This window comes from Haliotis asinina, chromosome 3, assembly GCF_037392515.1.
Source record: "Haliotis asinina isolate JCU_RB_2024 chromosome 3, JCU_Hal_asi_v2, whole genome shotgun sequence".
Lineage (NCBI taxonomy): Eukaryota > Metazoa > Mollusca > Gastropoda > Lepetellida > Haliotidae > Haliotis > Haliotis asinina.
The window spans coordinates 38,428,647-38,440,536 of NC_090282.1; the positions used below are offsets into that span (position 1 = coordinate 38,428,647).

Consider the following 11,890-nt stretch of genomic DNA (forward strand, 5'->3'; position numbering starts at 1 on the left):
CCTCGAGCCTTTGTAGCCCATCGCATAAAGAAACAGTTCTGTTAACAGAACTAACCTCATCTCACAGGGAGTCATTTGTTGGGAAACGACGCTGCAAAAACAGAATCACCCTCTATGATCAAGGATATTATAGCTTCATGCTGTTTTTCAAAGTACCCAAGACCCATTCGGCAACATAGATCCGGATGTCACCACTTCCGTTGTCACTAGCTGTAACTTATATACATAGGATATAATTCGTGTTGATTTCTGTATTTAGCTTTAATTGAACTTCGAACATATCAGTGGTCGTGAACAATAAACCAGTATACACATGCACTCCAGGAATCGTTTGTTAACGAGTATTGCAGAAAAACAACGGAATTTAATGTTACTTTTTTCCTGTCGTTACTATACAATATTCTGTGATCATTGGCTTTTAATTTAGTTGACTCTTAAATAATCCTGATCCACCACTCGGCCGTCCTAGTATGTTATTGTCCTTGGGAAGATGGAACTGCTACTTTTTTTAGCAATAAATTCATAAATGTTTCAACAAAATGAATGGTAAATATTGTCCAGACAATCCAGTGATTTCACATTCTGTTGGGTAACGATGATACACACTCCTTGGGCGTTACATTCACCATCCAATCACCTGTCTAACAAAGAATTCCCGTGTTGCCTGCATTTACTGACAGTTACTTCGACATTTACTGGAGATCAAACAATGTATCGAGTGGCATTCTTAATTAATGGACAGACATTCATACGTGACTAAAAGAGAGAGAAAAATATATATTAAATACATCTCTTCTCACCTGGATTATCCAGTCTTACACCGTTAGAAGTTTCACCTGGGCTGCTTCCAAAAACAGCGAAAATCCTTTCTTTCTAGTTTTTGTTGAAGCAGGCAAATGTTGTATGTAAAGAGTTGTGATTAAATGACGAGTCCATATCCCTACTAACATGTGATAAAACCAAACGAGGAAATATTTTGTGAAATGTGTACATGTTTCGATATCATCGGTGTATCACGTGAGTTGTACGTGGAAGAACCCCGTTTTCGTGTTATTGTTATGTACATCTATCTCACAATAAATGACGCACCGATCTGTCGGCAGTTTAGATTTTCAGGTATTTATTAGGTGTGGAAAAGACTTGCTTGGATGATATTTAAGATTAATTTAGCTCGTTGCAGTTTGTTCGCTCTGTTTATAGACACTTTGCAGAATGCAGTGTCCGAAACCTGGGCAAGTCCGAACACAAGTAAATCAACTGCCTTGATTTTTGCACGCGTTAGTATATGTGTACAATACTAGCCATACTTGGAGACATTTGGTAAAACGCAAAGCATGTATACTGCAAGGTGCTAAAGTAAGTGCAGCTTATATACGTCATTCAAAACCATGATTCGTCCGTATTTTAAGACAGGGGAAACGTTATATCAAGACATACACCTGCCTTCGTCGTTTTGCTAAATGAAAGGTTTATTTATTGCTGCTGCTACTACTACAACTACTACTACTACTACTACTACTACTACTACTACTACTACTACTACTACTACTACTACCAGCACGATGGCAGTGTGGTAGTGCACGTTTGAGGCGTGTACAAAGCCATAGTTTCGGTGATCGTGGATATTTCAGTGGTGTAAGACTCCATATCATATATGAGGTTGAAATCTATACTGTTTGGATTGGAGTGTAATCCCCAATGTGCACCGTTTAGGATCCTTGACAATCCGTGTCAGTGTATTAGAGTTTCTATGTCTTACATCGAAAAGACTTTAACGTTGATATACGTGTACTGTGAAAAGGTACCTTACTAAGAGCGAACACATATGGTAGAATACTCACTAAAGGTATAGTTCGCCTTTGAAAAAATACTGCTTTAACATCAGATGATTGTGTAATTTCAAGTTTATTTCAGATTACCAGAGGTAGACAAGCAGCATATTTATTACATGTACACACAGTTAATATGAGCAGTCATTAAATACTTATCTCCAATTAATAATAATGATGATAATAAAAACAATCAACGAAGAACATCTGATCATGATGTCTTGGATAGTATACACAGTGTCTAATTGCGCTGTGGTCTCCCTACGACATAGCAGGGAGATTCAAACAGAATAGATTGCAGAAGATATTAGATAGTTGTAGATTATCTCAGGACATAGGTGTCAGACCTCAATCAGCATGGTGGAACACTCTCGACTGACAGTGCAAGCTGGCCTCTGAAAGCCTCTTGTATTGAGGCTCATTGCATATGTAAGGTTTGCTATTTTTATGAAATGTTGATAGTTACCATACTTTGTTTATGTTTGTTGTTTGTGTGTCAAAACAAGTTTGAGTGTGATATTGTATCTTAATGGAAACATCAGTACAATGAAAAAGAAAGCCAGCACTATGCTGACGGTAACGAACGAGTAAATGTATAAACCATGGCAAAAAACGTCAGTGACATAAATCGCATTGTCTTCTTATATGATGTGGGTTAGCCTAGTGGTTAAAGCGTTCGCACGTCCCGCCAATAACACGGCTTCGATAACCCCCATGGCTACTATATTCGAACCCCATTTCTGGTGCCCCCGCCGTGATATTGCAGGAATATTGCCAAACGGCGTAAAACTGAACTCACTCACTGACTCTATATGATGTTGTTCCAGAGTTCGTCCTGCTGTTGTTTCTTTTCGATTTGTGCGATTCGCCCTTTGTCAGGTTTCTGTTCTATCATTTGATGGACTTCCCAGTAGATGCTCGCCTTGTTGGGAAGGTCAACTGTGCTCCCGACGGTTGACAGACGCTTCTTCTGATTTGCCCTTCGGCGCCTGTAAGTAAGGAAGATCAAGTGTCCGTTATCGAATGGCAAAGATTGCTTGAAAATGTGCGCGTGAGTAATTTGCGCAAGTATTTAAGCATTAATTTTGCTTTCTGAAATTTACACTGATTGGGGTCAATTCGACTTTGTCTGTCTGGCATCTATAGGGAAACAATTATGATGAGTGTGATTTTCATGTTACACGTTATATGTATACACCATATATACCTCACGCAAATAACTGCTACGGCGATGACGATGGCGACAGCAATGACAATGACAACAGGAACGGGAATCCACCACAGCTTCGAGGGTGTACCTTTACAGCAAAAACATGAAGAACAGGTAAGGCCAGATCATAAATAAATAAATAAATAAATAAATAAATAAATAAATAAATAAATAAATAAATAAATAAATAAATAAATAAATAAATAAATAAATAAATAAATAAAACAACAAAAAAGTCTTGGTACATTTTAAATAGAGAAACCTGATATCATGCAGAATACATGTATTTCATTTTTGGCCAAGACTCCTGTTGATACAGTAATATCCTCCTCTCCCCATCCCTCGACTCTAGCGCCCTGTAACGAACGATTATAAGCAAACCCCACAGAGTTATGTCCCTTGGATTGCTCTTGGATTGTCTAATATCCCCACTCCTGATTGAGGCTGGTTCATCAAATCATCAAACACCGTGTACGTAGCAATCCAAATATGACCAGAGTTATCTGTTTGGAGCCTGTTCGCCAAACGTGAGTGCATATGCCCCCAATATATACAAGAATAGGTCCAAATATTGTTGAAAATGTGTGACACGGTGCCTTTAAATGCCACGTACGAGAACACACGATAGATATTAGAAATGGATTACCTTGCGTGTTAGAAGTCGTGATGAGCTGGGTTGTCGTTGGTAGATCGGCTTCAGTGGCTGGAACAGTGATGGAGGTGAGGTGATGGGAAATTAGCTAACGCCTGATTCAACATAATCCCTCTCCACTCTCTCGCGTATTGAAATTGCAACAGGTACATATTTACAAAGCCATGTATCAGACGCCGGGACTGCTGACGTATTTACTCGACCCGATTTTGACTAATGCAGCAACCATGATACCACCTACTAATGTAACCTCATACAAGTTGCGTGCGTGTGTATACGTACCGACGTAACGGATACAGGCGCTGTACAGGGTGTAGGCGATGTCGTTACTGACGTTGCATTGAACACAGAGACCAACTCGGTCACCACGAGTTGACAAAATGGTCAACGACTGATTGTTGTTGCTCAGAAGATGACGATCTGTCCCTGGAAAATAGGCAATCATTTAATACGTGAGTTTGAATTTGTCTTAGAAATACAAGGTCTTCCATTTATTCATCTGCGCAAAATGAACGCTTTTAACGCCTCGACTATACCACTGCCCCCACACGTTAGGAAGACAAGGTGAGTTGAATAATCTTTACTAATTATTTGATCCGTGAAAATTCGCGTTAGAATTGGTCTCCAGTAAGCCATGCCTGTCGTAAGAGGCGACTAACGGGAAAACAACCAGTCTGGGTATGGTTCTGACAAACGTGAAACCGTGAAAAGAGCGAGGTTAGAAAATATTTTTAGCACTCATGATGCCCATGATGTTGATCACCGGATTGTCTGACTCATTTCATTACAGATAGACGCCATATTGTTGGCATAAACAAACAATCAAAGAAAAGAAGAAATACGTAATACTATTAATTTTTTTACACACCATGAATCTGGATGATGAAGCAACTGATTTGCCTTTGCATGTGTTTGTGATGCATGCCACCAGTGGTGCAGGATTCGCTTATCTGTTAGCGAATCCTTGATATCATCACTACTACTACTAGTCTACTTTTTACGGATACTGATTGTGTTTTTTTAAATGACCTTGCAGCTGTTTTATTTGTATTTACCTTCACTGACTGGCTTGCCATCCAGGAGCCATATTAATTTCATCCCTTTTTTTACGGGGGCACAGTCATAGGTGACATTATATCCGGCGACGAGGAAACGTGACTGGACAGAACTCGGATACATCAAAGCTGGCCTTTCTGAAAAAAAAGTGGATGTGTCGAACCTACGGCGGTCACAAAGTGAAAGCTTAGTATCAATATTTCGTTAGTCATTTTATTATCCTATACCTTAATTCGAAGCATTAGTGTAGGTCGGTTCAATTTCGACATGACAAGATATGACTGATGTCGGAAAGCACACGTAAAATCTCAACTCATCATCCCCATCATCATCATCGTCGTCGTCGTCGTCATCATCATCATCATCATCATATGAGTGTGTGAGTGAGTTAGTTTTACGTAGCTTTTAGCAGTATATAGTATTCCAACAATATCGCGTCGGTCGTCATCTAAAAACAATACCTTCTTCGAGAAAGACAGTATTTTTTGGATCGGTTATGCCGGGGTTGAAGTTGCAGATGCAAATGTATACGAAATGTTTTTAACAATCATCGTTTGAAATAGGCATCATTATAAATATACTTTTTTCGAAGCTGCTGATGTAAATTTCATTACAGCAGTTTTATACAGTTATGTAACAACGTGGTGCTACGATCGTTATACATTTAGAGGCGGAATAGAAGTGATCTTCAACATCTCCCTGTAAGAGGTGACGAAATGGTCCGACTTTCTGATATCAATAAAGCATGTCATCTTATCCTAACTGCCTAGATCTATACCAGTTATTACCACCACTTGGTTGTATAGTTGTGAAGAGTTGTATAATCCCCAGGAATTGAGATTCAAAATACGATGTGCTGCTGTGATGGACATTCAGTGATCAGGGGAAAACAATGCGCCTTTAAGCAGTTGAACTGGGTATCGACGCTATATAAAAGTTTGGTATAATTTGAAACTAAATAACAGTCTGGAATCAGTTGTTACCAGACTGCAAAGTGCGGCGTTAAACAACATACGTTCGATGTGTACAGTCACTGTTGCTTCAGCCTCCCCTGATGGGTTTTCCGCTTTGCACGTGTAGCCACCGTCGTCACTGATGCTAGTGCTGGCTATACGGAGTTGCTTCCCTTTAGTTGCAGGATAACTGTACTTATGCCGGGCCTCGTGCTCGTATTTCCTCGTCCATGTTACTGTGGGTTCTGGGCTGGGTAGATAAAGGAGAATAGTTCTCATTGTACAAACATTATTGTCCCTACCAATACACACAATGTATGAGGGCAAAAATGGCACAGTCAATAATGGCGATGCAACTGGTAGAGCAGAGTTGCCTCCCTTTATAACACAAAAAAACAGTTATGGCTGGTTCGAGTCTGATAGGCAATGATAACTTTCTGGGGTTGCCAGCACCATCGTGTTCCTCTCACCTTAAGCTGTGACACCGTAGTGGAGTACGTTTGAAAGCGGGATAGGGGCGATGAGGCATGCTAGCTAGTGGTGAGACACGGGTTCGATTCCCCACATGGGTGCAAATGCGTGAAGCCCAACCTGGTGTCCTCTGCCCTGATATTGCTGGAATATTGCAAAGAGCGGCGTAACACTAAACTATCTCACTCACTCCTCAATGCGTAAAACCAAATGACGCTGAAATGTGTGTAACTCACCCTCCTCCGAAGACACATTCCAGTATGACGTCATCGCCCTCAGCTACCGATACGGATCCAGTACTGCTGATGAGTCTGGGTTTGGTCTGAGGCCGCTGCAGATCCGTACCTGTAAATGATATGCATCGTTGACTTGTTGGTAAATCAGCTTAAATTGGTCAGTTTGTTGTTTAACACTGAATTCAGTAATATCTTTAATGAGGCGGTCTGTAAATAATCAGGTCTGGGTCAGACTGTCCAGTGAACATCGTTCTACGCAAATCAGATACGATGACGTATCAGCAAGCTTGACCACCTGATCCCATCAGTCGCCTCTTACAACAGTGCATGGTTATAATGACGTAGTTGTGTTTTGAGGTAAGCTGGTTATCTAAATTATTATACGTTTATAGATTATTAACCACCAGGGGTTCATTATGTGAGGTAGCCCGAGTGTGTCCTCACGTGTCCCGATCCACCAGGCTAGGCGTACACAGGTTCACACCGAAATTCATCCCTTCTGATGTGCAAAACGTGAAGCACGAAATGAACCGAGTTATCTCCCTTACACACTGCACACTCATAAACGAGGTCTTCTTACCGGAGAAAGTTTGCTGTGATGTGTTCGGATTGTCTTTCCGGAGGGCTACGTTACCGATTTCAACGCAGCCTGTGAAAGGCTGAAATACCTTTGTTCGGAAAAGGAACAGCCCGCTTTGTAACAATTTACAAAATATTACTTAAATTTAAGGTATAATATGTCCACTTATCTTGACTTGGCTGAATAACTTACCGACCCACTCATCCTGTGTTATAAGAGTTGTATTTCCCACGATGGTTTTGTTCAATATACTGTTGTACACATTGCAGCTGTACAGCTTGTGAAACTCATCTCTTGTCAGGTACAGTAAGACAAGGGCACCTGGATAGGTAACAAAGAGATGACATTGGTGATAATATTCTATAGTGATAAAGTATCTCGGTTCTTTCACATCCTGACAGCCGTTATTTGAAAAGACCAACGTGAACTCTGATTCAGAATGTAGACGTTTGTCAAGTCAGAAATTAACACTTCAGGAATGTTTGTTTCAACTGTGCTTTCTTTAACAATATCCGGGCTATTTGGCAGAGGTCTGTAAATAATCGAGACTGTAGACCTACTACTAGAAATTCTATGAAATTATGATACGATGATATGTGTGAACAAAGTCAGCTGGACCGACTACCTGACTACAGACTATATATATATAGAGCTAGACAGGGAGGGGAGGTTGTGAAGAGAGTTGAGTTAGGACGGGTGGTCGTCATGGCGTAGGGTGGGGGTACAGCTGATTACTCTTGTAAACAGCCACGCTGATACAAGGTTGTCTGTTTCTTGTTTAACTCCACACTCAGCAATATTCCAGCAATACGACGTCAGTCTGTAGATAACCAAGTATGAACCAGATCTTGATTGATGTAATAAACATCAATCAAGGCTATTGATCTGTATCTATAGTGTCAGAGAACGATGGACACCCAATCCCGTTAGATGCTTCTGATCATGACAATATATAGCTCCTGAAGACCAGTCTTATAAGATTCTTAAATGGCACAATATGTACTGACAAGGTAACGACATAGAACTAATCTATAAAATGCATTTTACAGACCGACAGGTTTAAGTACTATTTACAAATACATACCGTCCATGTTTATGTAGATATTTTCTGAAGAAAGCAGTTCTTTTCCGGTTTTGATCCAAGTCACTGTGCCACGTGGTACAGAATATGCGAAAACATCACAGGGCAGCAAATCTACACCACTCTTCCGGATTGTTCTACTCACAGTATGGGGCTCATGGATTCCTAGAAACATTCATTCTGACATAGCATCGCGAAGCGATTTAAAACACAAATACTTCTAACTTAAATAATTTTTAAAAGTGGAACAAACTCAACCAAATTTGTTTTACCATTGTTTTGATGGTTTAAAGTAGAAGATGAAGATATGAAGACAAAGAAGACAAAATGATGAAGACAGGACAAGAAGATAACCTAAAAACATATGCAAAAAAAAAAACAAAACAAAAAAACAAAAAAAAAAACAGAAAGAGAAAACGAAGTAGAAATGCAGATTCTGAACCAAAATAGAAGAAAGAAAAATGTTGATAAAAAGAAGAGAAGATAGAAGATAGAAGAAGTATACGAAGAAAAGTAAAGGATGAGCAAACAGCAATGTGCGCGTAAAAAACCTACCAGCAAACCGGAGTATAACTGTCTCCGACAGAAGACTGCCATGGGAGGTATTCACTAGACAGCTGTAGGTACCCAGTTCCTGGTCAGAGACCTTGTTGATGTAGATCATACCTGCTTGTCTCTCAGTGTCATACCTGTTGTCTTTGTGTATTGTAGATCCCTCGTGTTGCCAAACAAACCTGTTCAAATACAATGATAGTACAAGTTACGGGTTAAGCCTGAGATTGGTGCGAATATTTCCGCTAATTTTGAAACTTGAACACTTTTATATTCAAACCCGAAATTGATAGAAATTACGGCTTCACTTTATCTGACAGAAGGGACAAAGTTAACAGTATTCTACAGAGCCAGTGCAATAGCTAACTAGCCTATGGATACGGCGACACTTGGTTGATGTAATGAGCGTAAAAGAGCGAGCGAGTGAATTTGATTTTACGCTCCCTTTAGCAATATTTCCGCAATATCAAGGGTCTTCGGTGTGACAAGCGAACGCTTTAACCATATGGTTACCCCACCGGCCCTGTTGGACGGATGAAACAGAAAGTACACAATTGTAATTTGCCAATAAACGGCAGTTTGTACAGAGTCAGATTCCATACTAAGTACGTATTAAAGTTTTAACAGGCAATGCGCACGAGCGATTATTGTCGAAACTTGTTTTATACGTGATGGAAAATATCAACGAAAACTACTTCGATAAAAATATATTTTCCTATTACAGAGTAAAAAACTTTCTCACCCATCCGTGCTGATATCCTTGTCAGGGTTGCACTTCAATGTCACTGTGCTTTCCCCTCTAACGTAGAGAAACTTCCGGTTAACGGTGAATGAAGTTCTGGAGACTCTTAGATTTGCATCGATATCTGCAAACACAGGTATTCCAATATCACATCAAACCAAACACGTCACCTAACTGTAAATAACAAGAACAATGACAGTAAACATTTTCCACGAGCAATATATCTTTTCGTTAATATATGTTATTCCTTTAAAAGAATTGAAGATAGGTCGGATCTGTTGTCATCAGCATGTGCTTTGTCAGAGAATATTTTGTGTTACCGGATATTTCGTGTCAACTGTCAGAAATCACGGGGTGTTTTTGTCATCTGTCAGAGATGATGTTAGTGAGATTCATGTAGAAGTTGATATTCAAATATCCGGTGATCTGACATACGACAAAATGTTATGAATGTCAACTTTTTCTTTATTGCATACAAAACATACATAATTTTCGTTAACTGTCAGAAGTCACCGGACATTTTCGTCCACTTTCAGAAATACCCAGACATTTTCGTCAACTGTCAAAAATGACGGGGTACTTTTCGTTAACTGATAGAAATAATAGGGTACTGTCAGAAATCTCAGGACGTTTTCGTTGATTGTCAGAAGTGACGGGGTACTTTCTTCAGCTGTCAGAAATCGTCGGAATCTATATTTGCGTCAACAGTCAGAACTCAAGGAGCATTGTCTTCAGCTGTCTGGAATCACGGGTTATATTTCTCAACCGTCAGAAATCACAGGGTATTGCTGTCAACTGTCAGAGGTCAGACTTGAACTCTGGTCGCAGTTATTTCTATATTTTAATATATACAATGTACACTAAAAATGAAAACCATGAACATAATATTTCACAGTGTTGAAATTCACAGTATTGGGGCTTTACTTAGTTTACTGTTTCTCTCAACAATATTACTTCGCTTGCATTGTCCGGTGGCGACCGAGTACAGTGATATTGTGTTCGGGTATATACCTAAGGCGTGATATTGATGCTATGTTACCGTACATGTGTATGTCACATTACCTTGTTTGGTTGAACTCAGTACAACAGTTGATCCCTCCAAAAGTAAAGCGAATATCAGCAGTTGCATAACGATTTGGTAACAAGTTGTTAAGATGAGCTGAAACAAGACACATATGTGAATTAGTGAATGAGCGAGCTTAGTTTTACGCCGCACTCAGCAATATCCCAGCACTATGGCGGGGGTTTGCAAATAATCTGGACCAGACAATCCAGTGATCAACAGCATGAGCATCGATCTGCGCAACTGGAAACCGACGACATGTGTCAACCAAGTCAGCGAGTCTGACCACCTGATCCCGTTAGTCGCCTCTTACGACAAGCATGGGTTACTGAAGATCAATTCTATCTGGGATCTTCACGTGTGGTTGTGAGAGTGAACAATGATTTATGGATGTCGTGGACCACGCGACAGGGACAATCAGCCATGTCATCTGGTTTCATATTTAGCACCACGTAGTGATATTGCTGGAATATTGCTAAAAGCGGCGTAAAAATATACTCACTAACTCACATCGATATCTCTCATGAAGTACTAGAAATTCTGTACAATAATTATCGAATATATAGATCGAGTATTGTCGATGAATGCGCCAGAGCAAAATGTATCTTCCGCAAGGGATATATTTATAAACTTACTGTGTTTCCTTCCTGCACAATCATAAAAGGTGACACACATATTGCAGATGGCCACTAGATAAATTCTCTAACTGTATTACAAATCATGAAGTAATTTTTAAATTTTTTTTAGGTTAAACCGTGCAAATTATTAAGTTCACGTTAAAACCTGATGCTTTGTGATATAGGAACGCTCTCACACAGACACACATAAACGAAATTATGTGAATGTGAACTCAGTGACTGTGTGAAATTTAACTTACATCTAACATCAGCTGCATGAAATGTAAGTACAAAATTATCATTGTATACCGTGTTATACACATGCTGATTTGTATCAGTATTAATTCATGGACACAAGCAACAACGCCTCGGTGTGCCTACCTTCATCGACCATCGCCGCTTTACCACTGTTGATCGAACAAGGAAATAATAACATGACTAGACACAGTTACTGTGTCGAAAGCGTCATCCTTCTTGAATTAGACCCGTGAAGTTCCGGGGTAGAACAGGCCTTCAACAACCCATGCTTGCCCTGAAAGGCGACTAACGGGATCGGGTGGTCAGGCTCGCTGACTTGGTTGACACATGACATCGGTTCCTAATTGCGCAGATCGATGCTCATGTTGTTGATCACTGGATTATCTGTTCCAGACTCGATTATTTACAGACTGCCGCCATATAGGTGGAATATTGCTTAGTGCGGTGTAAAACTCAACTCACTCACTCATTATGTGAAGTTCCATGCTTGTTGATCAGTGCCGTAAATCGTGTATTACAATACTGTGCTCGTGTTAGACTAATTCAGATTTATGATTATATACACTTGGGGTAAAAGAAACACAGACTTT

General features: G+C 39.9%; 1 protein-coding gene across 1 annotated transcript; it reads right to left on the reverse strand.

Annotated features, from left to right (window-relative positions):
- Nucleotides 1-1,886: 1,886 nt before the first annotated feature.
- LOC137276809 (protein sax-3-like) lies at nucleotides 1,887-11,523 on the reverse strand. Its single transcript, XM_067808454.1, has 13 exons — nucleotides 11,424-11,523; nucleotides 10,425-10,521; nucleotides 9,363-9,486; nucleotides 8,624-8,802; nucleotides 8,072-8,233; nucleotides 7,180-7,308; nucleotides 6,408-6,516; nucleotides 5,763-5,950; nucleotides 4,747-4,884; nucleotides 3,974-4,117; nucleotides 3,686-3,742; nucleotides 3,037-3,127; nucleotides 1,887-2,818 (listed from the first exon to the last, which is right to left on the reverse strand). The coding sequence occupies exons 1-13, from the start codon at nucleotides 11,427-11,429 to the stop codon at nucleotides 2,638-2,640; spliced, it is 1,605 nt and encodes a 534-aa protein (XP_067664555.1). The 5' UTR covers nucleotides 11,430-11,523; the 3' UTR covers nucleotides 1,887-2,637.
- Nucleotides 11,524-11,890: the final 367 nt, after the last annotated feature.

What these genes read in the sequence shown, in the direction of transcription:
- LOC137276809 (XM_067808454.1), bottom strand. An exon ending in TATCTACATAAACATGGACG is followed by an intron (nt 7,309 to 8,071) that starts GTATGTATTTGT and finishes TTACCTATCCAG; the next exon opens with GTGCCCTTGTCTTACTGTAC. An exon ending in GAATGTGTCTTCGGAGGAGG is followed by an intron (nt 5,951 to 6,407) that starts GTGAGTTACACA and finishes TTATCTACCCAG; the next exon opens with CCCAGAACCCACAGTAACAT.